At 40.2% G+C, this 27429-nt stretch overlaps 1 protein-coding gene across 3 annotated transcripts in view; it reads left to right on the top strand.

Annotated features, from left to right (window-relative positions):
- Window positions 1-27429, top strand: part of LOC108004121 (membralin) — a 75614-nt gene that overhangs the window by 27297 nt on the left and 20888 nt on the right. For all 3 annotated transcript variants that reach the window (XM_062084406.1, XM_062084405.1, XM_062084407.1), the window contains one exon: window positions 3247-3379. In XM_062084406.1, coding sequence (XP_061940390.1) covers window positions 3247-3379 — 133 coding nt within the window. The remainder of the gene's footprint in view (window positions 1-3246; window positions 3380-27429) is intronic.

The raw sequence follows: 27429 nt of genomic DNA, 5'->3' as shown, positions 1-27429 counted from the left end.
GGTGTAAACTGTTGGCAGGATACTCGTTAGTATTCAGCTCGCGTTGTTTTCTTCTTGTTTTGTCGCCCAGTGTCCGATCAAGAAACTAATTATCCGAGCTGCACCTCCACCAACCATTCATCCTTTTCATTGTCAAGTGCCTTCATCCATTGTCACTATGTATTTCTCTACCTTTTGTTCGTATATATATATTGTTTTCTTTTCCTCTAATTTCGTGTATTTCACTTTGTATTGCACTTTATATAAGTATAACTATTTCGAACATCAGATAAACAGATCGAACAGATCGGAGACAATCGCTCGATTTGTCGAGCTGATATTTCTTTCTGCGTTATATATATATTTATTTATTTTAACGAGTTGTTTCTGTATCGATCCTGCGATTGGATTTCTCGAGTTCAGTTTAAAATTCAGGCTTATAATCTTAGGGATAGTTCTTAATTAAGATTTAATCGTTGCGTGTAATAATTTCTTTTTTCCTTATGGGGAGATGAAACGATCTTTATTTAACATTTTCCACCTCTACAAAATATTTTACGAAGCGTTAATTGAATGTTGCCAATCGGTTTAATTATGCTAAATCTCTAATCTACGAATTTACTATTATTACGCCGGGAATTACCGGCAATACACAATGCGTTATTATGAATATACCCGTGTGATTTATTCGTAAAATGATGAAGTTAATCATAATCGTTCGTGTCGGTTCACGTGATATTATTAAGAATAGTTAACAACAATTTTGCAAGGAGAACAATGGACATTTAATATTTTCACGGTATATTATATCAAACCGTGTAATAATTAATTGAATGTTGCACAATAGAGCCAACGGCCTTTTCGTTATTCGATTCTTGATGATGATGGTGATAAAAGATTTCTAAAAAAAAGAAAAAAAATCTTCGTCTTGAAAATTGATTTATTCAAACACCGCGAGTTGATGACCGCTCTCGAATTAATCGAGGAAAAATATATGGCCGCGATTTTTCAGCGGGGGGAGGGGGAAAAAAAAACTTTCAACGTTGTCATTAATCACCGTTGGAACGGTATATTTTTAGGTAGGTTGGTCGCTTTGCACTTTCGTGACCTGGCCACGACACACCCTGGGATACTTTTATTATTTCCGCTCGGTCCCCGGGGGGGTTTTCATATCGTTACAATTCATTAGGAAACACGCTAGCAACATTGTGTTCTCTATATCTTTCCTCGAAACGCATTAACTTCCCCCTCCGCGATCCCTGCGAATCCGCAACGAAAAATTTACGTACGAACGTATGAAATTATTTTGAATTATCTGCCTGGACAGATATTTTTAATATTTTTAAAAACGGGACAGTGTCCCCGACGAGCGATATTTTTCTAGGCGAACCAAGACGAGGGAGGAAATTTATATTAAATTTTCTAGAAAGTTTCGACCGAGGATTTCCTTCGAGTTCCGTTTTTCGTTTTTACACAACCAACTGTTGAAATTATTAACCGAAAAATTTTAAGACTCGTAATTTTAATCTTTGGTATTTTTTCTCTCTCTCTCTCTCTTCAAACATATTTGAACAAGAGACGTGAATTCAAAGGATTCTTCTCCCCTCGCAACAGTTCGCACGAAGAATATGAGAGAGATATTATGCGTGTAAAATATTCCCGTGTCTCCACGTTTCTTCTTAAACGCGAAATTCTTTGCCTCTGTGTAAATTTTTAAGTTGAATCGCTTTTCACGGCGATCGGATCTTAATTCTTCTCCTTCATCTTTAAACGATGATCTCCTTTACAACGTTTTCCAAAGTTCGAACCAACTCGTTCAAAATTCACAGTAAATCGATCATTTTCCATTTTACATCGAACGACGCGAGATATATATATTTTTTATCTGTCTATCAATAATCTAAAAACGATGAAAAAACGAATGCATCATCCCCTTTCTCCTCAATTATCCTCGAAGAAGCGATTCTACATTTTTTCTTTTTTTTTACAAATTCAAACACGGTTGCAAACGCAACAGTGTGACAATCATATTTCCGTGATCCGCGATTTCTATCCGAATTCTGGCTGGTTCACGACTAGTTTGACGGGGGGGTGAGAAGAGAGAGAAAGGGAAGAGTGGTTTTCGAACGGAATAACTTGGCCGATGTTTCAACCGATAAGTGAGATTTAACGTTCAACGCCTGGGAAACAATAAAAACGGCGCGGCGTGTTGTAACGTATCGTTTTAACGGTGTATAATGGTCAAATGGGGAGGGTATTAAATTTACACGGGCCGGAGGTATTGTGCTCTCTGTGCCGCCAACTTTTAATTGCGCGGAAACTATTCGATTAATAGGACAGAGATGTCGGTTTGATAGGGAACGATTGCCGGTATTGATTACCGTGAAGCATGCTTCGATATTTGCGAAAAAGTTCTCTCCTCTTTTTTTTCCCTATCGAGCATGGATTTGTTAAACCTCGTTCGCTGGTTTTCGGAATTAATAATAGTTGTTCGCGTATAAACCCCGTTTGCAAAAATATCGCGTGTAACTAAATGTCAAAAAATTACAGAGTTAAGTCGAAAGAAAGGAAATTTGATAGAGTGAATGAAAAGAAACGGATAAGTAAGTAGTGAACGCTATACGGGTAGTGTTAGTAGTTAAGCAATTAATTAATTATCGATCGATGATCGATTTGATCGAAAGGAATTCTCTCTTTATCTTTACCTTAATCCTTGCTTCTTTTTCATCGCTCGTTTCGCAAATTAATAATAATCCCAGTTGTTTATGCGACTTAATGTCAAGTCGAACGGGATCTAAGAAAAACATCGTCTTACCTTATTAAATCGCTTGGACAAAGAAAATTTCCTGTTCAACCTCCTCCCCCTCCGACCTCTCTTCCTCGTTCGAATTAAATTTTCAAACGCAGCTACTTCAATTAACGACTGCGCGCACTATCCTCCCGGCAAAGGGAAAAGGGAAGAAAACGTTTGTGTCGGGAAGGATTTACTTCGAAATCTTCGCGGATAAAATTGTCGTTAATTATTCGAGAATGTCGTTCGTTATGTATCGGAAATACGATTTAACGTCGATAATTTTCTAATTGGTTTTAATCCTTCTTCCTCTCCTGCCCATTCTTCTTTCGTACACTTCAATCGATCCAAGTTTTTATCTTCATCTTATACAAAAATATGCAAAACGAATATTTCTATCCGAGATTATAGTCGAGCTTATACGTAAGAAAATATTTTGTTTGATTTTAACTACATAAAAAAAATCATTGTTGCAGGAATGGAGGCGATCATGTCAGAGTTCTTCAACGACACAACGACCGCATTTTACATTATACTGATCGTTTGGATCGCCGATCAATACGATGCCATTTGCTGCCACACGCCTGTTACAAAAAGACACTGGTTACGGTGAGTGTTTTCCGATCATACAATTTTTCCAAACGAAATTTTTCTTTGCAATCTTATATCCTTAATTTCTATTTCTCGCGACATTATCAACGGGGCGGAATTACATTTTAAATTTACTTTGTAAAATTTTAATAACGTTCGAATCAATTTCCATTGCACGACATTTATCACGGATCGGCGAGCTTCCTCCATTTATGAAAATTTCATAAATACGAACGCAAAATACCTTTCGATACCAATAAACGCACAATCAATCGTATCGCTTTACGACCACCACCGGTGCACCACCGCCGCCTCCTCGAAGGAAAACAACGAGGGATGGAGACCCCCTTTTAAAATATTATTCCGCTCGGTCGTGTAACACGTCGAGCTATCAAGGTTACGACGAGGCTGGTTGAAATCCCAGGGATCGTTACCCCCTGCTTTTTAGATCGTTACCGGGGATGATCGAAGGAGCATTTAATTAAAAAGGATTACGGTGTATTAAGTGGCGAGTCAGTCGTGTAGTTTCTGCGGGTAAATCGGTAGACCTCGCCTTTTCTCTTTATCCCGGCACCGTGCACCTCCGGCTAAAACTTGAAACGATCAAAGTATCCCATTCTGTCTCGGGAGTAGCCTTTGTTGGATGACGATAAAACGCCTTGTCCGCCTCGTCACGGTAACTTTACGAGAGGACCAACAGGAGTTTAATATACAACGCTTGCCAATTGAAAAAAAGGAGAGGGAGGGGAAAGGGAAAAGGAAAAAGAAAAAGGAGAAGAAGAAAAAAAAGGACGAACGAACGAAGCCATTGATGCCTTTTTTGCGTGGAAGGTTAGACGGGGACGAAAGCACGGAATAAAGCATCGGCCAGGACATCGGTGCAGATTAATACTCGATTAAATTACGTGCCAGGCGAATTCTCTTCCCTTAGAATTATTGAAAATTATATGAAATTTCTTCCACGTTTCCTCTGATATTCGTTTAAAAAACTGTGGGCTGTCGCAATTTCTCCGCGTGTACTCCTCGTGTTGATCCTCTCCGCGAGGCTGTCTCATGCAAATGAGGAACAGTGTGGCTTTGAGGCGACTCCAAGGTGGAAATAAAATTTCGCCGGATAAGGTTAAATGATTTTGAACGATGCACCGTGCGTATAAATGCTCCCTTTTTTCTTTTCTTTCTTTCTTTCTTCTTCTTTTTTTTTTTTTTTGAAATATCTTAAATGTCTCATTCAAGTATCAATTGGTATTGTGTTTTAATTTCGAGTTACGAATTTAGGAGAGGATTTTAAAATTGTAATTCCTATCTTCCAAACTATTCGTCGACATATTCGTCAAATTATATTCTATAATCTCTCGTCGTTATTTGGAATGAATCGTCGATCCACTGTTAATGAAATGGATACGGAATTGACTTCTGATTGTAATTTAATAATCGTTTTTCTCCCCAGGATACGAAAGGAATGTGACAATGTTAGCGTTACTCTCATATTGAACACGATAATTAACAGTTTTTAACATTAAACCGAGTCGAGTAACCAGAGAACGAGCAAAAATTCCATCGACAAAGGGTAGGAATGATGGTGTATTAAGCTGAGAAATACCAATCTGTATTTCTCAATGAAGCAATTATTCCGGCATCCGCGTATGTTACCAGAGATCGCTATAATTGAGGACGAATGCGTACCTTCAATAATCATTGCTGTTTATTGATTAGACTGGAATGCGTAGATCTCGAGCACGGTATGTACAGAGAAATCTTCATTAAACGGTGGCGGTCTATGTCGTAATAAGCTCACCAAGTGCACACAGATTTCTCCTGAAAATAAATATAATATATATATATAATAATTCTCTGTTGAGCTCTCTTTTAAAAATTTTTCAACCGCAAACGTTTCGAATGAATATCATATGCTAATATTAAACGAGGAACAAGCAGATATCCTACAAGAAGATTCATCCGACTTAAAAAAATTGCAACGAAAATTTTTATTATTTTCAACAATGCAATATTTTAACGGAGGTCAAAATCAATCCCCAAGATTTTCTTATACCTCATCGAGTATCACATCTCGTAATTTAAAATTTATTATCTCACCCCTTGTTAAAACTTCGATCGATTTCTCAAACGAGAAAGATATTTTATTTCGTGCTTTTTTAGGATCGGACGAATTTCTTCCAAAAATGAATAATCACAGTTGTTTGTTTGCTCCCCCCCCTCTGTTGAAACTCGATTAGTCTTTCCACGTTTGTTTCGATGGCCGCTCGATCCCCATAAATACTCGCGATCAACCCAGATTCGGCCCGAATTGTCGCGCTCCGAGCATTTCGTCGCTGGTTTGTGTACAGATGTCAAAGCCGGATCAGGATGAAATCCCTCGTGTAATAGGAATCGAGTTTTAACGCTCGATATGTCTTACGCCGGGTGGGGTTGAGGCCTCTACAGAGGGAGGGGAGGAGGACGAGGACGTAATTTCCTTAGACCGACAAAGGTATATGGAACGAGACATTAGGGGCATTAGACGGCGATTAAACAAAATTGTCGCCGATCATGGCCCCCCACTTGTCGCCTTCGATGTTTGAACAGGTTGGTGACGCGCGAAGCGAACGGTCAATGAAATTGCTGGTGGGGACGTGGTGCGTTTAAAGAGGAACATTTTAAACAGAAGTTTTCGAATGAGGGAGGAATTGGAAAATTTCTTAGACCGTGTCTATAAATAAATAAAAAGAATTGTTTATTACGAAAGAGTGGCGAGAATTTTGTACGTATTTTGAATATAGGTGAATCTTTTTTATTAATTTTAATAAAAATTAAGACATTTTTCTCTCTCGACGAGAGATTAAAAATCAGAAGATTAATGTCGATTGTAGATCTAGAATTCTAGAATCAAAAGAAAAGATCAATTTGACAGTGGAACGAGTCCGTGCTCTGTCAGGCAGCGGGCAGTTGTACGAGAATCCTAACTCGAATATCGCGTAAATTTTCTTTAGAAGTAGAACAATTACTTTTTATATTCAAAACGGATAATTTTGATTTTGCGTCTTGAAATATCGAAAATATCGAAGATAAAAATTTTCTCCGAATAAAAAGAAAAAATAAAAAAAATCCCGGTTACGAAAATTCCGAACGATCGATGATCGATCCCGTTGGAATAATTCTTCGAATACGCGTATTTCTCGATCGGTTTAATCTCAGCCACGATTTAATCTTATCCCCTTATCGTGGAAGGGGATCGAAACGGCTTTGCTCCCCGGTGAAACACGGTCGTAAGGACAGCCGGGTTTCCTTTAGCTGGGTTTCGAGGCAGGCGGCATTAGAACAAGGGGTGTTAGACAACAATTAAACAGATCTGACGGGGGTGGTAATACCGGCCACCGAGTATCAGAATTGCGCGTTGTCGAATTCACGTCGTCGGGGTTTACAGTGGATCGACTTTAACCGCGTAAAGGGGACGTGGAAACGGCGAGCGCTGGAGGACGTATAATCCGCCCGTATTTTTTTTTGAAACGGGTGGTTTGATCTTCACTCGAAACGAAGAACCGAACCGGTGGCTGGTTCGACCTCGTTTCGACGCCCCGTGGACGACGAGATTGTTTCCGAGCTTCGACTCGGATCGATTTTTGTCACGTAAGCCAAATAGATTTAACTAAGAATTAGGTGATGGCCCCTTTTAGAAGAATTGGCTTTTCAAAGTCAGGAATCGAGACCCAGAGATTCGTTCCTCTTAAAAATTTATCTTATTTCGATTCATAACGCGCGTTATTGTAACAAGAGAAAAGTGTCTTTCTTTTTCTTCTCGTTGAAGTAATTGCAATTGTTAGTAATTGTTGATTGAAATTTCGTTAAATTGGAATCTAGTTGCGGAAAGGGTTTACAGTTTATAGATGAAGAATTAGAGGAAGAGGGACAATGGGAGAGGAATAATATAAATTTATTCGAAAAAAGGAGTTGCGAATACGCCTCCTTGATGATTTAATATTCGTTTATTTGATTTCTCTTTTATTCTCTCTCTTTCTCTCTCTCTAGCGGGACAATTAAATTATCCGTGACGTTAAAACATTGAGATGACAAAGTATCGATATCGTTCGAAACGTTGGTGAAATACTGTTCCTTCCGATTACGCAAAGCGTTTTCTGGTCGAAGCCATTTCGTGGACGAGACGTGATCGCGGTTCAATTTACTGCTTTACGATCTTGGGGTTCTGGTTGCCTGACTTTGGGTCACGATAGGTATGCAACCAACAATCGAACACCATCGACCGACTGTTTCTACGGGTCATCCGGTTTTAATTAGAAACTCGACTTCCGTTCGCACGCGGTTTATCCGATACTTCGTTTCGGGCACCCTGTCTTTAACCCTCTGTCGTACGTAATCCAAAACCTTTATCGGTAGAACGTAAATGGAAACGAAAAACGGTAAAAAAAGAAAAAAAATGGTAAAATCGAGGGAAAATTTTTCCTCATAATTTGAATTTGAAAATTCGTTCTGCGTTTTAATCAAGATATGAAATCGAGATATCTTTGAATCTTTCATATCCACATTTCTTTTTAATCATTATTCATATTCTATATTCATTTCTTCAATATTCATTAGTTATTGAGAAAAGTTTCATAGTGTCGCGAATAGATCGCGGATTTTTATGCATATTTTTTCATATTACGTACGTTCTGCACGGATATTCATTACATATTCATTATTGACAGTTGATTAAAGTATCGAAAAATATCGAACACGATCATTTGTCACGTAATTTACCTTAAGCCTCGATCAAATCCTATTAAAATTATGAAAAAATTTGAATCGCTACAACTCCGAAGATAGCGACTTCCGGTCGACGAGTGAACGATCCTTAGAAGCGCGGAACCTCTCCCTTTAAAATGCTTTTTCGTTGATCTCGATACGACTTCCGATTCCCGAGATATTATCCTCCGAAGGAAAGATAATTTTTAACGATTTACTTTAAACACTGTTAAATCGTATTAAAAATTAGTGAAACTTTGAACCGCTATAACTCCGAGGATGTTAACTTCCGGCGAACCAACGAACGATCGTTAGAAGTGCGGAACCTTCCCCTTTAAAACGCTTTTTCGTTTATCTCGATACGACTTCCGGTTGCCGAGATATCGTCGTGTAAAGAGAAGGGTAATTTTTAATCGTTTACTATCTCCTTCCTTGTCTCCTTACTTGAACTTCTCCCTCGCACCTCGTCTCACTGACCTATCCCAAACTCCAGATAAGCGACAGACGCGATTCCTGGAAAAACGTAGCACGCATTTCTAAAATATATAGGCCAACAGATGGCGCCACCGTTCGTAATTTCCGCACTATATTAACTATCGTGGACACTTTGAGTCCTTGTAACTCGGCAACGGATTGAGATATCGGGATGAATCAAAAACCGATTTCAATGGCATGCTTCCCTCCATCCTCTGAGCGCGTTTTAACGACTGCGTATTTATATATACTTTTTATACACCCGAGTTGAATATTTGAACACGTTTCAATCAGATAGACTTTCGATTTGTAACATTGAATTATTTACACAGAAGATTTTGAATATCTTCGAGTTGGATAATAAACACGAAAATAGTGAAAATTTGCCCGAGCAATCGTATCGTACGTGTACTTTTGCCACATGGGTCGGGATGAAACTCTGGAAGTGAAATCAAGGCTGTGCACAATGGCAACGGTTCCGTTTCGTTCACACGCGGAAAATTGGTGCCGATACAGAAGAATAGATATCGCCGGGAGGCAAAAGCTACTGAAAGTTCAGTGATTGCTACACCTGATATCTGTTGCACGCGAAGTTGGATATTTTCACATTTTTCTTGCTCTTTTTCCATCACCACAGGCGCAGACCTTCGATACACACACACACACACCCTATCCGCGATATTTTCGTTCCTTTATTCTCAATTTTTTTTCACGCGCGCGGAGCGAAATGAGCAATTTTTCGACAACCCTTTGAGAAAGTGCTCTTTTCTTTCTCCTCGACGATTCGTATCGATTCGAATTTTAATTTTTCTTTAAATTTCAAATTTATAAATTCACGCTTTCGACGCAACAAATCGTCATAATAAACCAATCCGAGATTAGTTTCTTTCGCCTCTTTTAAAGAGGAGGAGGAGGGGAGGATAAACGCAATCAAGCGATTGGTTTCACGGGCATGCCAGGCTCAAACCTCAAACCCCGACGATAAAAGTTTCATTCATTTGTTCAAAGGAAAGGGTCACTGTTCCCAGTCTTGTACACACACGTCGCGTTTGTGTACAGGGACATTGCTCGTTGTCGAAAACAATTAGAAAAGTGCTTTGTCGAATCGTTTCGCCCGATAATACCGATTTACCGTTTGACTTCTCAAATCGAGATGAAGAGAGGCGAAACTCATCGGTTTTAAATCCCTGAAATGGAGGGAGGGGCATCGTTTAATCCATCGATCTCCAAAAATCTGTTTTCATCCGTTTATATATATATATATATATATCGCGTGGTTCCAATTTATCCCTGTTTGAAAAAAAACACTTGTTATCACCCGCTTGTCGTCGCCATTATTTCGTTCGTTCGTTCGATAATCCGCGAGGAAAAGGAGAAGAAATTTCCAAATACAAAGAAATTTCCTACTACACTTCGATTCATCCTTCCTTCGGTGGATCCATCTCTCAAAAATTCACACGTAACGCGTGTCAAACCAACAGTTCGACAAATCACGTGGAGAATCGAGAAGCCCTTTAATTTAATCGATTCTAATTCGAAGGATGCTCGGTGTATTCGAGTATGAAAGCGGGCGAAACGTATGCTGATTCGAACGAGGGATTGGAACGAGTTGAAAAGCTGGCGCGATTCAGTTTCGGGCAAATATTTGTTGCCTTGAGGATCGATCGAAATTAATATCGCTATTCGTTAATGATTATTTTGTAATTTCCCTTCCCCTGCGTTTTATACGCGCTCGCCTCGAATACGTGTTTTTCGCGTAAAGCGCAAATTAATATAGTTTCCGTGTAATGGTCGAGCAAATAATTCCGGAGAGAAGGGGAGGAAGAGGGGGAGGAGGAGGGGTCGGAGTATGAATTGTGCATAATTAAGAACGAACGTATTTTTAATTTAACTCCGCCGGAACATTTTATTCCTTCCGCGGTTTTAGCCTCCTCTATGCGCCCTCTCCTTTCAACCACCCCTCTGTCTGTATTATCTTCCGCCGTGGTGAATCTCTTAATTATTTTTCTCGCTTGTTTTCACGCGCGAGCAGCTTCTCTCTCTCTCTCTCTCTCTCTCTTTTTTACGCTACTTTCTCGCAGTTTATGAAACCGGCCGGTGAACAAATTATTATTACGATGTGATTTTTACGTTTCTTCCACCGAATATTAAATTATAAACAGGTTTCGGCCTGTGTGGAATTTTTTGTATGGCGAAGTTTAATGTCGTGATATCCGCTTCTCCTTTTCTTTTTTTTTTTTATACGTTTAATATAACGCGATTAGATCCGGAAATTAATTCGAGGAAATTAAAAAAAAAAAGATGAAACGACTACTCTACTACTAGCTACTTATTCGAAAGAATGAAAACTGTACAATTGTTTTTATCGTTCTAATTTTTCAAATCCAGATGGAGGAAAGATTTTAATCCATTTTATCCGTTTCTTTCTCTCTCTTTCAAACGTTCGAGGAAATGCATCGAGGTTGAAACGAAATCAATGTACGCGGGAATAAATGATGTTTCTTTTGGAAAATATACCTGGAAGATTCTCGCGAATCGATCGAACATGCCTTTATTCGGTCCAACGATTAGAAAATCGTCGACGTAGACGTAGAAGCGAGATGCGACAAACGTTTCATCAAGTCGTATTATTTACAAATTGATTGAACGATAGGTGGAAATTAAAATGAAATTCTAGATAAGATTCTAAAAGGGTAATAAGAATGTGTAACACGTGGAATATTTTTTTGTAACACACGGTGAATTACGGGCGGATCCATTACAAAGAATTAGGTGGGTATGCATAGTGGGCGACGAGTATGATTGATGCGAAGGCGTGGATGGTCTCGGATTACTCGGACTGAATTGTCATTATCAATGGCATGATATTTGAATATTACGATCCGCGGGGGGTTCTGGAGCATGGTCAATATTTGTTTATATCGTAAACGCGCCGCTTCCTGGAAAGAGCGAGCGGAAATAAATTGTTTTGGAAGTTTTCGTTTCAATTTTCGAAAAACTGGTAAAAATTGAAGCTTCCAGGAAAGAACGGATAAAAATAAAAAAAAAAAAAAAATAAATAAATAAAAAAAGATCGCTTTTGAAGTATTCCGTGTTCCAATTTTTTTCAATAAAAAGCGCATCTCAAATTAGAGGTGGTTGGTAAACATGGGAAAAACTTTTTTCCAAATTTTCCCCAATTAATCGATACAACTTCCAGCCAATTAATAAATATTTATTGCTTGAATTTTTTTATTTGATTTATAATCGATAATAAGCGAATCGGTTCGAGCTTACATCGATGACAAAGTTTCAGTTCCATCGTAGGTGTTAAATTAGTGGTTTCAAAGAATGGTGCACTTTTTGGATTCTCACCGGTTTGGAACTGAACCTTCGTTCGACGTTAGATCGGACAACAACGTTCTAATCTGCTACGATACCGATTTACGATAGCGAACCAAAGAGATTGATTAATTTTTTTGATAATTTTATCGGAAATGGTAGAAGCAACAGCAGCAATTCTCGATTCGACTCGAAAAATTGTTTTATTCGAAAGGAAAATTCATCTGGAACACGGGGAAGTTAATTTGCCTCGCTGATAATGATAATCACGATATTTAAGGCTATGTTAAAATTTAATAACTCTGTATAAGCGAATAGTTGCCGCTCAGAATTTTCCAAATAGTTCGTCGTGTTCGTCGTGACGTGTATATGTGCAAGTTTAGTTCTAATTTATATTTCGAGGCAAGATGGTACAAGATGCAGCTATAATTTTATTGTGCTTCCACCAAGTTTGCGTAACAGCGTTATTAATGCCAACGCGAATTGCTCGCTGAAATTCTTCGCAATATTGTAAACGATATTTATACCGGGTTTATTATGGGATAAAAGAGAGATAAATTCGAAAATCTTTTCGCGTGTCATTCAGGCTACGTCCAATTTGTCGAAATATCAAATAGACAGACGAAATTAAGCCGTTATGGGAAAAAAGAGGAAGAATCAAGTCCAAGGGTCAATTTCTCCATTACTAAATGCATATTTGGTAAAAGAAGAAAAATTTCGAATTAAAAAAAAAAAAAAAAAAAAAAAAAGAAAGTAGTGAAAATTAGTCGTTGCGATATCTTTAACGAAGATAATACTTTAATACTTGTTGAAATATTTGTTCCGAAATAGCAGCAATTTATTTGGAAAAAGCTTCGATTTTGGCAAACTGCGCGATAACGAGGTCCGCGAAAAGCGTGGATCTCACCGAGCGTATTTCCATTTTTCATAAAGACTTTAGTTTTGAAAAACGAACGAAATTTATGCACCGGCTCTCGATGCTTTCACGTTTCATTAACAGATTTCGGCGGGAAAACCTTTCGGGAAAGGTGGGATCGAAGCCGAAAAGGTCCCAATGCGTTGTTCGCGTCACGGTTTTTAGATTAAACGTTTTCACAGATTTCCAAATGCTTTCGCAATTTAATGGGCGCGATAACGTTTTGTCAATTACAATGATGCGACGATGAATGACCGAATATTTTACGGTTTTGAATTACTGCGCGTTTGTTAGAAGCGTGACGCGATGAACGTTACAACCGATTTCCAATCCGACGACGCGTGTTTATGATGTTAAATTGATTTCCCCTCCCCCGAATTCTCAATTCGGAATTTCCTCGTGTTCGGGCCATGTGTAAAGTACACGCGTATGGAATGATTTTATTACCGTAAAATAAATACCTTTTCTTTTTCACCTAAAATTATCAATCGAGGAATAGACACTTAGTTGCTCAAAAGACCCTCCCGATCGAGGAAATCGTATCAATCTCTTCCCACTGGCTTCACGTTTATCCCCCGTTCCACCCCCTCCCAGAATTCCAATTCGACTCAATTTCGTCCAAATCTTTCTCATCTCGCGAGAACGAGAACGAGAACGAGAGGTCTCCAACGGTTTGGCCCACGTCTCGTCGTGCACCGTCCCTCGCCGATTATTTACATTTCGTTGGCGGCGAATTACCGTAGCGGGGCGCCCTCCCCCCTTTCGGTGGCTGCCATTACCGTCGTCGACGCGACGCGTGTCGCCACGGCTCGCAAGTGGCGCGTCGAGTGCTTACAATCAGCTGGGCTTGTCCGCAAATAACACCGGTGGATGATTATGATTGAATAAGGCCCGTAATTGAGGCTATTGAGCAATTATATAAATAACAAGCGCGCGTATATGGGGCCCCATAAACGCGTACCACGTAGCGCGCCTCGGGCTGCCTGGGGTGTTATTTCAGCGAGAGTCGAGGGGAGGGGGCAGAGAAGGGGTGGATCCCCTTTCCGTCCTTCTCGCTCGCCCGCGTCGAGCCGCGCCTGGCCGACTCGGCAGGGGGAGGGGGTGGAAAATTACAGTGCAAACATAACCTGCACCTATATACCGCGCCGCGTGCTCGTGTGCACGTCGTTAGGTGGGGCCGATGATCTCGAATTGCCTTCCTTTCCTTTCCGTCCGACCAACCATCGCCGTTCTCTTCCCTTCTCTTTTCTTCTGCATCCTTGGCGAGAGAGTTTCTCGAGAGGAAGAGGATATTGGGATTCGAGTTGGGATTTGAGAAGGTTTTTTCTTTTTTGGCCAGAAATGGAGTGCGATTAACGAGGCCGATTTAGGAGACCATTTTTGGTGGTTGAGGTTTTCCTCGAAAGGGGTAATTGATGCTTTTTGATCGGCGTCGAAGGCTGAGGTTGAAGTTTAGGCCAAGGTGAGGATCCAAAATTCTGATTAATTTCTTAGGGGGGATGAGAAACGAGATTCGGTCGGATCTGGTGTGCGTTTAATGAAGTGAGGAGGATCGTTTCGATTGCAAGGCTTGTTCAATTGGCGATAATAATATCTGTAATTTCTGTAAATTTAAGTAGTGTGAATTGGTAAATAATAGTTGTTGTTCTACTACTGTTATTCCACTGGGAATCGCGTGTATAATTCCGCGAGCGTTAACAATGGGTAATTATTTTCAAACCACTCACGCCCGTTTATTCGGATTATATGCTTGAACACGCTATTTTCGTCTTACTTGCTCGCGTTGGAAAAATAATCAGTCTGTTGATCAAACCGAGTTTAAATATTTTTAAAAGGGTCTGCATCACGCGTCTGGTAAAACACGCGTGGAAATAACGATTCCGATGTAAAATTTCCCCGAAATATTATCCATCAGAAATATTACGCTTTATTTTTTAAAAACATCCTAACCTTTTCAACGTCGCGTCATAAAATTATCATTCACTTACAATTTATACGCGCAATTCCACGATTAGGATCTAATTCGATCAGATTTATCATTATAAATCCGATTACTCCTTAATTATCTCAATTAATCGAATTACGCTTACTAAAAAAAAAAAAAAAGAAAAGAAAGAAAGAAATCTAATCACTCGACACCCCATCTCCCTTTCGTCAGAATATTTTTTTTCTTTCCTTTTTCTTTTCTTTTTTTTTTTTTTTTGTTATCCACGGCTCGTTTCGTTACTCGACGACGAAAGGAGCGTAAAAGCCCCGGCAAGAAGGCTATAATTACTTTCCACCACCCCCCGTGATGTTTACCTCCTAGAGGTGGACCCGGGAAGGAAATGGCAAGGGATGGAAGGCTCGATACACACGGAGTTGGCGTTTTAATCAGGGTGTCGCGTTCGTCGCCGGGTATCTAGGATAGGAGGGACGGTGATACGGGATGCATGAAGTCGAGAGGAAGCCGTCAGACAGGCGCCAGTCGAACGGTGTTCTGGCACCGACGGTGACGGAAACCGACTTCATTTTCCACGGAGATCGCCCTTTCGCATTTCCGCCTATACGCGATCGGTCAACGCTTTTGTCCACGCGACAGGGTGCCGAAACACCCCCTCCGCGGGGCGCCTGTCCCCCCTTTTTCCATCCTTACGCACGAACTCTTCCCTTACCACCCGCTCAAGATCGATACGATATCGGGAGAAATAATACGGGAGGCGATTTTACAATTTTAATATACCGGGATTAAAATTATCGGCGATTCGATTGATCAGGAGCCTATATTATTTTCGATATACTTTTCATAACTTTTTTCGAGTTTGTTTAAGTTTACTCGAGGGTAGCAGTAGGTGGTAGTAGTAATATTCCACTTATTCCTTGTTTTTCCGTGGTGGTCGAGTAATATTTCTCGACGACTCGCTTTCATTTATTTTTTCAAATTAAAGTTAAGGAGTGTTACGTTAACGCAACACGAGTGCGAGCCCAAGTGTATATAAGTTCAGCCGATAATTATTTTTCGAACGAAGATGAACGACACGGCGGGGACGGTGACTTGATAGATCGAAATTTCCGGTTTCCGCCGGCAGCTTCGAAACTTCGCTTCGTAATTCAATTAAGTTTTATTTGTCGCGCGAAATTTGAATTATTCAATACCGCGCATTATGCAAAGGTAGTAGGTGTCCGGTGCCATGCCGTTTCGCCCCGAAACGAAAACGTAAACGTTATTTACCACGCGCCGGGACACATGATTAATCGTAAACCGTGGATGGAAAATTGGTATCCCCCTAAGATAATTAGCCAACATAATTAATTTTCTCGGGAGCACGGTTTGGAATACCAAACACGCTGGAAGTTGCTCTCTCTCTCTCTTCGAGGGAGGGGAAAAAATGCTTCGTCGAAAAGGCGAGAAGAGTAATCGATCTTACGTTGCTTGCCTTCCGAATCTTGTTGATGAATCGTTAACGTTTCTCTACTCTTCCTCCGCTCTCCCTCGATCGAACATTTTTCTCAAAGTCGGAAACTTTGAAAGCTCAAGACGTCCGGCCTCGATTTCATTTTTCCTCGAATATAGCACGAAGATTTGAAATTAAAGATTTCCAATCTTCGTTATCCTTCTCTTCTTCAGTTACGTTTCGCAGAATTGAGAATCGTAATTGAATCAAGGAGGGCGTCGTATCGCAATCCGAAATTCCGAGATTGAAAAGACGAATACCTTCGCGTTATAGATGTTGAGCGTTAACCGTTGGGTGGCTCGGGTATACGTTTATAAAATTAAGGGATAATGAGAATTAACGGGGATGATAGCAATCTGCGCGCACCGCGATATTTTCTTTTCGTTATCGAGGCTACGCCGCGTGACGGGACGGCCGCGAAATTAATACAGATCTGCACTGTTTTAACTCGGGATAAGGGTCGTGAACGAGAAAGTATACGCGTTATCACGCGGAGAAAAATGTTTGGCATGAATCATTACCACCCTTTTGTGGAATATCCTTATTTTTTTCTTTTTCTTTTCCTTTTTCACAAGCGATAAAGGGAGGGAGGGATAGAAATAACACGAGATGGTTCGAAATCTTTCATTCATATTCACATCGCTTTTGTTACAAGTTTCAGATTCTTATTTTATCGAAGGCATACATCTGTTAGAAGAAATATTTATTATTATTCTTTCACCAGATTTTCACGCGAATCCCTTATTTTTATCGGTTTTCTTCCCCCGTCAACTTTTCGACAACCACTCGTTTATGGGAATACCGGTAATTCGATCACTCTCAAAAGTTGCGCGCGGATACTTGCCAACTAACACGGATGCTGGGCTGTCCAGGAGGACTCGCCAAGCATCCTCGATGGCTTCCGCTGCTCTAACCACGCTTTTCTAAAATTCTTCGTATATAAAATCAGTCTTTTCATCGAAAATACACAAGCCAATAATGTATCGACGTTTTATTGTAAATCTCCGATTATTACTTCAAATTCGTCCATCGTGAAGTAAGAACGGGAGATTATTATTCCTTAAAATATTATTACACAGACTTAAACTTGATGTTAAAACGTCTAATATGACTGAATGGACGAATCATTCTTTCTATAACTCGATTATTTATCAACAATTAACACGCACCGGAGTGTCTAACGATCAAGAGGATCGGGAATGATCGATCTCCGTTATCATAAAACCATCGACGTGCTTCGTTATCCTGTACACTTTTTCCCCGTTTACCTTCAGTAGTGAGCGTTACACGCGCACGCACACACGGTGATCCAAAGTAGTTAATATCGAAATATTAATATCGGTAACATCCGCCAAGTGCAAATATCATTTCGAACAGCGATCCACAGGGGACAAAATGAAATAGGCGAAAACGGTCGGAATATTCTGTAACAAATTAACTCGGATCGATACCCGCTGCCCGATGTATCGCTAAATTTTATGAAACGCGTATTCATCGCGTTTTAATATTTCATTCGTCCCGCAACACGCGCTGGTTTTCCATCTCCCTGCCCCCTCCCCCTCTCCCCCCTATTTTCGCAAGCGACACGGCCATTTGATTTCCGTTTTCGGGCATCATCATAGCATGGTGGAATTAAGACGATTATCGCGATAATTTTATAAACGTTTACCGATAAATACATACCCCCCCTCCCTCCCTCTTTGCACTGGATATTTATGAGATGTCGTTTGTTCGCGCGTGGTACATACAGTCGGCAATAAAAGTTGTGTCAGCCTTGGCCTTAGAGTAGCTAAAACTTCGTTAAAGTTTTAAAGTTTTGATTTTCAATTTATCGAAGATGATTTGGATGGAACGCAATTGGTGATATAAAATTTTAAATACTAAATACTTAGAGGCAATTTAGGTTATAATAGCGTACAAGGGAAAGGATATGATCTTGAAGTTTAACGATTATTCAAAGAATGGACATTTGTTACAGAATTTTTTCAATTTCATTCGGTCTGAAATTAAAGAGAATCAATTAGATTCTCGAAAAACGAATGGTTCTCTCATTAGGATGATTTAAAACCTAATCTAACACCGAAAGAACAGATTGCATATGTTTTGCACGATAAATTTTTGAATAAATGCGTTTCTTTATTAGGCCCTTTATTATATACGCTCGTATACAATTTCTTCTACAATTAAACTTGGCAGTTGGGCGAAGAAATCCTTTTCTTTTTCGAATTAAATGTTGAAAAATTTCCTCGCAAGAAAACTTCACTGCGAACACTTTTGCGACCAACTGTATTCTGCATACGAATAAAAGTAGACGTCGAATATGATAAAACGATGCTCTTAAATTTTATGCACGCGAACGATTCAAACGGAAATCAGCTTGATTCTAGAGAGAAATTTCATTGGATTTTCGGCCACCGTGCACAGGGATATCTCTTTAACGTTTAATTAATCCTAAATAAGTGGAATACGCTCGCCGATAAATATCTCATTTGACAAGCTTTCCCTCTCCTCTCCCCCTCCGGATATCGTGATTAAAGTATCGACGCGGCGAAGAGTAGAAAGAGTGTTCGTGGAAACGGATGTAGCAATCCGCGTATCGGACAGCCGCGCGCCCCCCTCCCTCCCCCCTCTATTTAATTTCGCGCGCGTGTCATTAAAAGCATCGGGGCTCGGCGGAGAAGTTTTGGAAAATACGGCCGTGGCTGCGCGGAGCCAAGTTTTACGACGCATCGTCAAAATGAAATTCCTGTTTATTCATGGTATGCGTGATTCAAAATGGCATCGCAGCCATAAATGTTCATCGCGTTGGATACATTTTCATGCGTCTGCAAAGACGTACGCGCGTCGCCCCTAAGATCTAGAACCGTCGTATCGAAAAGCGGAGGCGGAAGTCAATTTTTTGGGGGGGAAAATTTGTGGCGCGCGCGTGTATGGATGAGAATGGAATTTCGCTCGTTTCTTCTCTCTTTCTTTCTCTCTCTTTTTTTTAGTTTTGATATTTTATGCCGTGAATAAGAACGTTCGAGTAATCGATCGGTCAGAGTTCGGTGATTATTAATTCCGTTTCACGTTGAATTGGATTGGATCGGATTGGAAGATTTATTTAACGAATAATGAAATTAGAGAATCGATTAATCTAAATATCAAAACGTTATTCTCGAAAAAAAAAAAACGGAAAACCAAAAGTTATCCAATATAGAAAATTACCAATTATATTATACGTTTTTTTTTTTTTAAATTATTCTATTTCTATTAGCGATTTCTCGTTAATCGAGAATGCAACGAATGAACCATGTATCAAAATTCGAATCGATGTGGAGAATCGATCGCGCAGCCACTATTATCTCCGCTTTATAAAACTAACGCGTTCACGCGTTACGTTCTTTTTTCGCATCCCTCTTTTTTCTTTTTTTCTTTTTTTTTTTTTTTTTTTCATACGTCACGGCCGTGTGTAATGTTTAAAATCGTACGTTCGTATTTGTACAGGCCGCTCGCGCAAGGATTCATTATATTAAAAATCGCACGTGGCCAAACAAAGAGAAAAACAAACCGGCGGGATAATACAATACGCGCGCGCAAACAAGCTGGAAAACCTAGCCCGTACAAAAGTTCTCGCGATGTTTGTGTTGTCGCCCGTTGATCCCGTTCTATCTCATCACCTTTCTGTATATTTTTATCAATTTTATTTCCGCGTCGCACGCGATCCGTTCACACACGCGTAAATAATGAAAATAATGATGATACATCGAAATTCGCGGGATGATACCGCCTGCGCAATTTATAACAAATTGTTGCAAATAACGATTCTCGAAACGAGAAGGAGAATCAGACACGTGCGCGATTACACTAGCTTCCAGAATAAGATAAAAATTTGCGACATTGAAAGTTGCCCGCGATATCGCGAGAGGGACGAGATTCCTCCCATTTCCCCCCGCCCCTTGTTAAGTAATCCCCAATTAGATCTCCATAGAGTTACCTTTTCGACGAGAGTTCTGCTTTTCTCGAGGGCAGAGCAAACATATCCCTCCCCCTCTCAGATCTATCGTTCCACCGTATTCATTCTCCCTTCGTATCCTTCCCCTCTCTTCTCCAAAGGTCCACGCACACACACGCGCAGACACGTCTTTAAACATTACCAACCCATCTCGATACCCGTCTCCGCCGTGCGAAATCTTGGCGCGCGAGCATCGCCGCTGGTGGCCGAATAAACAAAAGGGGAAAGAAAGATCGGGGGAGGGAGGCGGTATGGAACGAAGGACGGAACGGAAACGGAAATTATCCATTAGCGGGAAGGCGGAAGCTCTAAAAGGTGTGGAATCCTCGGTGAAAATCTAACCGAGGAGGAGTTTCGCGTTTCTCTCTCGCGATTCCTCTCTCATCGTCTCGTTTATATTTTTATCACGTCTATTTCCACCCATCCTTTGGGATTCTCCGGTACGTGTCCCAGCCACCGTCTCCCTCTCTCTTCCCATCCACGTTTGTTGCTATCCGGTATCATCATCCCCATTCCGGGTTTTCGAAACCGTGACGTCGGAGGATCGCGTTTCCGGCTCGAGTTCGTGTACACGTGCCCGGTATAGGCACTCATTTGTGTACCTGAAATTCCCGGCAAATCCTCGGGAATCTGGCTCGCCGCGCAAAAGGCACGCAACGACGTATTCGCCCGATCGCAGAACAAACGTTCGCCCATCCCGGTGTGTCGGTTCATGCATGGACAATTTCATTACCTGTATCGGGGGTACTGTGTGCGTGTGTGTATATATATATATATAGAGAGAGATCGGTGGGACGGTGGTGTGGCCACGATGGAGGGGGAGGGTGGTGCGAGGGGGTTGGTCGGCGCTCGGTTGGCCGAGTGCGGCGGCGGCGTGTGCACGGCGAAACTACACTATTAAATGGTGTCCTGACGGGCGCCAGTTAGGTGCACCCGGGTATGGCCCATTCTCGTCGTGTCACTCCGAATCTATTTGCATAGTAATGGCGCCGCGCTTCCCGCCGCCTCCCACTCCACGACCAGACACTCTTTAACGTGTAAATACCGATACCGGGAGGCGATTCCAAGACCCCTCCTCCTCGCTTCTGCATCTTCTGAGATCTTCGATTTTGAGATCGAGCCTTTCGAGCATTTTAGAGAGTGAATTTTTTTGTACTTGTTTCGTTGTGCGAATTGTTGGGTGGTAAATTAATCAAGAAAACGTTTTCTCTCGAAATTCGCATAAGTCTCGTAAGTGTGAACGCGAATAATTAGCGGCCAATAGCGGCGTTACCTACCGGAAGACGTTCTTCGAGACTTTAAAGCTTACTCACGGAAGAGAAACGAAAACGGTGGCGGCCCTCGCCTTCCAATTATTCGTTATAATCCTAATTATCCCGTTCACCTTTGAGTCCACCCCTCCCCGAAAATCCGCGATGGTTGGATATCCCGAAATGGAAACGTATCTCGAGGCGGAGCTCGCGATAATTAGGAGCTTGCTCGGCAAGCGTAAGACGATTACATAGACATCGAGGAGGAAGATGAACGTGGGGGAGGGGAAGAAGAGTGGCAGCGGTTGTCGAGGAGGAAGATGTCTGGGGTGCTTTTCCATTAGAAGAATAATAAACTATAACCGATACCTTACCGGCTTCCTGGGAAACAGGCAACTCTATCCCTCTTCCGCTCGAGGGAGGGGGTTGCAGGATGGTTGGAGATAGGGGTGGGGGTAACAGAAAACTGGCGTAATGGAGGTTAATTACGAGGAGGTGATTGCGGGGAAGGAGAAGATCGGTGGAAGTAAAGAGAGCATTGGGGTAAGGGTAAGGGTTCTCTCTCCTCCTCTCTCCTTTCTCTCTTCTCCCTCGCCTTCTCCTTTTCAATTTCATCCCCCTCGCGTTTCTCTCGGCTCCTTTTAAGGTTCCAACCAAAGAGGAAGGCAAAGGCTTGGCTCGGATGTCCAGGGCATCCAGAGAAAGAGAGAGAGAGAGAGGGAGGTCTAAAGGCTTGCTTCGATTGTGAGAAGTCGGTTGTCCTTTAATTTTTGTGTCACCCTTCCTTGGATCGAACTCTCGCGTCCCTTGCTCCGTGAAAGATTCTGTTGTTCCTTGCTTCGGATTTTGGCGAACACGCAGCCAAGTTTTCTTCTTCCCGTGGTTCGTAATATCGATTTTCTATCGATATTGTTTCTTTTTTTTTTTTCTTTTCTAATTTTATTTCTCTACCTCTTGAGACTTGTCGATCCCTGAAAGCTGATAAAATATAACGGATGCAATTCCAAGCTTTAACCCTCCAAGGATCGAATTATTTTACGTTAACGCGATATTCGATTTTACTTAAAATCTTTTTATATCGGGATAAAAATATAAATTTCTCTTCCAATATAACAAGACTATCTTCGTCGTCGAAATATTCTGGAGTAATACGCGCCATTTCTTTCACGAGGAAAAACTATCTTGCGCGTGATCTATTTATATATATATTCATGCGATTCAGTGCCACGTAGTTGGGAGAATTTTATATAACAGCTAATTACGAGAATAGATTTCACAAGGTTAACGCGTACAATAAGTCCGCTACGTAACGATTAAATTTATCTTTATTCTTTATAAAAAAGAGAGAGAGAAAGAGAGAGAAAAATAATATCTATCGACGAGAAAAGTCGATGACGACACGTTTCTTCTTCTTCTTCTTCTTCTTCTTTTTTTTCATTTATTCGAAGAAGCTGCCCTAACGAAGCCCCCTCCCGTTAAGAAGAGAAACGCGCGACACGCCATTTCACGTCTTAAACGCGATCAGCCGTGATTTCTCTGATAATTGATAACTTTCGACCCATACCCATTCTTTCTCGAATTTCTTCAAGCTCTCTCTCTCTCTCTCTCTCTACCCTCCATCCTTGCCTCGAGCCTTAACACCATGAGATTCATGCAAGATATCTCGCGAGTGGCGTTTCCATGGGGATGGATATGGTTGTTAGCCACGGCATATCGATAAACTCCTTGTTACTTTCCCGATTTCTCGATCGATACGCCTCGATGGCTCGTCATTTGTCGGACGTGTATCTTGTGTAGCTAGCGAGAGGGGGAAGAAGGAAAATAGTGGAAATTAGGCGACCAAGCGAAATCAAATATATATATATCTGCAGAGTTGTTCTTCCTTCTTCGCGGTCTTGAACCGTGAAAATCCTTGAGAACTCTTGTAATTTGTAAGCCGACTTGTAATTAATTGGCTCGATTCCAGGTATTCCAGTTGTGTGCTTCCTCGTGCTAATGGGGTTCTAATTACGAGTTTTTTTTCCCTTTTTCTTATTTTAAAATAAATATGGAAAAGTAAAGATGTTTTCGATTTAGGTGAATTGAAAAGTTTGTCGAGCTTTGATCGAATTCTTTTAAGCTTCGATTTATTTGTGTTCTTCGATTATGCGTAAAAAAAAAAAAAAAGAAAAAAACAATTAAGTTTGAAAATCGATTGGTACAAAGCGTTATATAGTATACGAAAAATTGTAGGAAAATTCTTGGTTTTGGAAATTCAGATTTTGATAATTTTATAATTTCTTAAATTTCGAACTTTTATATTTATTTCTAATATATACATATGATCCCTTAATCATATATATATTTCGACTCTCAAAAGCATCATCGTTTCCACGATTTTCATAGCTAGTTGAATTTTACGCGAAGAATTATAAGAATCACTGTACACTTTAAAGCGATTTGAAAATTTAAATGAACAAAAACATACACCGTACGAAATATTATCAAAAAAATCAAGTAAAAATAAAATAACAAATAAAGAGAAAAGACACATACCACTTGCGTCGCGTTGTAAAAACTATTTTCTAATAAACTTTAAAGCAAAGAAAAGAAAAAGAAGGAGAAGAAGATGGACTTTAGGGCTCGGATTTAGTCTGTTTCGTAGGAAGTCGTGCGACGCAGATTTAAAATACGTTAAGAGAGTGAAGTGGATAGCTGTGCAGGATCGCAGCAGCGCTCCTCTTTTTTTCGTCTGTGTTTGAATTTCCAGCGGAGCGAACTCCGGGAGATCCGAATAGGCGTCGGTGGGCGTCGAGGTGGAAACGGATGATCTCTGCAAGTTAATTTGTAACTTGAGCATTCCGTCAGGGGGATTGGGGCGGTTTCTGGAGGTGGTTGACAGGGTGGAAGCAAGGTACACGGTACCTTGGGGTTGTTTGTTGCGCTAATGTCTAATTAGTGGAGTGGTATCGCGTCGCAACGAAAGCTGTTGTCGACTTTGCTTTCTCTCTCTCTCTCTTTCTCTCTCTCTCTCTCTCTTTCTCTCTCTCTCTTCTCCCTTCCATGAAAATAGCTTATCTAACGATTTTTCTTCTCTGGCGATGCATGATGCTTTTTTTTTTTTTGTAAAATACTTTAATTTTCATTTCGAATCTCGTTGATATTCTCGTCGATATGGTCGTGATCACGATTGTAATTTTCAAGAAAATTATTATTATTATTATTATTATTTCCTGAAAGACAAATTAATAACGCGATATTAATTTTTATCAAGTTATAATTTACTTGAGTTATTTTAATAATTTAAAGATCGTAAATACGATTTTTAAATTTAAATATTAAATTTAAATTATTATCGCTGCTTAAATGTATGTATATAGCCTATGAATAAATGAATAAATAAATAAATAAATAAATAAAAGATTATTCATTGGATAAATATTGTATGATCCATCGTTGTGTATTACCACTCGACAATTATAAACGTTGTTGTGAAGAAGTGGTTTTTACCCTGCTCACAAAAAGGCACGAGAGGGTGTTATATCGATTTTATACGTCACGCGATAAAAGTCATCTAATGACGAGAGAAATTCCAGTGGTGGAGCGTAATGCACCGTTCGTGTCATTCCATATACCACCTAGCGATTGGCTTTTTTTTCAGTGCACTTAGAAAACAAGTCTACCATGAAAAGGGAGTTAAAAAGGCTGTCTTGTGTTATACTTATCTTGCGCATCTCGTGCTTTTTTTTTTGCATTCGTTTTTTTTTCTTCCCTCCTCTTTAACCAGCTCTAATAATATTAGTTGAAATTGAAAAATGAAATTGTAATATTTTCTCTCTCTCTCTCTCCCCCTCCCCCTCTCTGCCCCCTCTCTCTCCAATGTTTTCAATTTCACATCGAATAGAACGATACACAAGTGACATTTAATAAATTGAAAATCCCCTTTGAAATGTTTGTTCCACGTTGAGAAATTAAAAAAAAAAAAAAAAAGAAAAAAGAAAAAAAAACACGTAGTAGTAGTAGTAGTACTAGGAGTATTCGAAACGAGATTTCGCAAATCGATTTCAAGTGTGGGCGAGAATTCGATCAAAATCGTTGGCAAGTATTTACAATCGTTCGGGAGGACATGGAAACTCAGCCGAATCGAGTCCATTGGCGGTTTGCACGAGCAGCTTGCCAATAGCCTAGGCGATCTCTTAAACTCTAATTCAGCCACACCCTTCCAAGTGGTCACTATGATGCCTGGAAGGACCTCGTTTTATGGTTCTATTGCCATCGTTCCAGGGAAATAAGCAATTTTAACCTTTATTCGGCGATGTAAAAGCCGACCTATGGAAAACGATCAACTCGCAATCGACCTGGCCGCGAAAGCTTTTTTACACCTACAATAAAACGGAAAATCAGCCTCTCATACCATCTGGTTTAGATATTAACACTAGAAACGATCGTTTTTAACGTCCGTTTCTCCCCCCCCACCCCCTTCTTTTTTTCGAACAATGAAATTTTTACTCAATTTCCAAAGTTCATATTAATCGAATAGAACGAGATTTTTATTACATTCTTGAAATTTCCAAATGATTTTCAGTGTTGGTTCATCATCGATGAACCATTAACTACTTATACATTTATTAATCAATTTATTTATTACTTTTGTTTTTCAAACACTCGAATTACATCCTAAAAGTAAAAGTTCATACTAATAACGCAGAGTTATTAATTTAATTTATTTAACCTTATAATGAAATTCACTGAATCGACGATTATTTTTAACGCGATTCGCCGAAAGAATTAATCTCTTCGATCAAAATCTTTCGTCAAAAGCACACACACCCACACTTGCCTCTGAGTAAACCATTTACGTTAAAATTAATTTAATCGAGAACACGTGATTTCAAGCAGATCAAAAAAAAAAAAAAAAATTAAAAGTCGAGAACTCTGGAAGCTGTAGATAATTGTAAGTATAATTGGCAATTAGAGATATAGAGCAAGTTACACATTTGATCGTGGCCCGTGAGTGGAAAGGGGTCGGTTCGATCCCGTCGGTTGAAGTGGACGCGTGACCGCAAAGTTTCTGGACGTGGCACGATGAAATATTAACGATATACCGCACGGTTATCGGATCACCGGTATCATCGGTCCACCCGAATCTGCTCTGCGACCGTCACGAGTTCGTAAATGCGTAAGGGAATCCCTCGTTTCCTTGCCAATCGATATCATCCTTTGGGACGGTTGATTACCATCTCCGCGTTTTAGACAAAGTTTCCAGTTTCGTGACTTGCGTGGATAGATGCTCCTCGAGTCGAGTTCCTAATGTCCATTTCGATCTGATCAATTTTAATGCCGATTTAAACTCTGCCCCCGCTCAACTTACCACCACGACCACCACCACCTTCCTTCCCTCTTGTTAATTACACTCGATGGATCGAGTGGATCGAACACGAGTTATCATAACGAGTTTATATAGAAAGTTTATTCGTCCATTTAAACTCGAATTGGTTCTTCTTTTTCTTCTTTTTTTTTTAAATACTTTTCTCAAGCTCCATTTTCTTCTTGATGTAATCTTTCAAAATTTCGAAGGTATTTTTTCTTTTTTTTTTTTGCAAAATTATATAGAAATGTTCTTTTTTCTTGCGCAGTACACTTATAATCGAATTCGAGAAGAAAGCAATCTTTGCTTCGAAGCGCGTCGAAGCAAAAGTCAATAAAATTTCCAATATCCTCGAAAAAGTGTACAACAATAAACAACGCTACAACCTTCGATACATTTATCAACAAGAGGAAAAATACGAAAAAAAAGGAGAAGTGTAATTTTTTAAAAGTATTTCTCTTTCTCTCTCTCTCTTCTTACCACTCTTGGAGAATAGAATTCCACGGTCATCGTGGTGCCATCGTGGCCATTTTTTCTCCGAAAGCATGATGTAACATTCAACGCCATAGTCTACGGTAATCCGCCAGACTCCCGT

This window comes from Apis cerana, linkage group LG14 (genome assembly GCF_029169275.1).
Source record: "Apis cerana isolate GH-2021 linkage group LG14, AcerK_1.0, whole genome shotgun sequence".
NCBI lineage: Eukaryota > Metazoa > Arthropoda > Insecta > Hymenoptera > Apidae > Apis > Apis cerana.
Note: the sequence above shows the minus strand (reverse complement) of the source record. Positions and strands in the feature narration are given on the sequence as shown.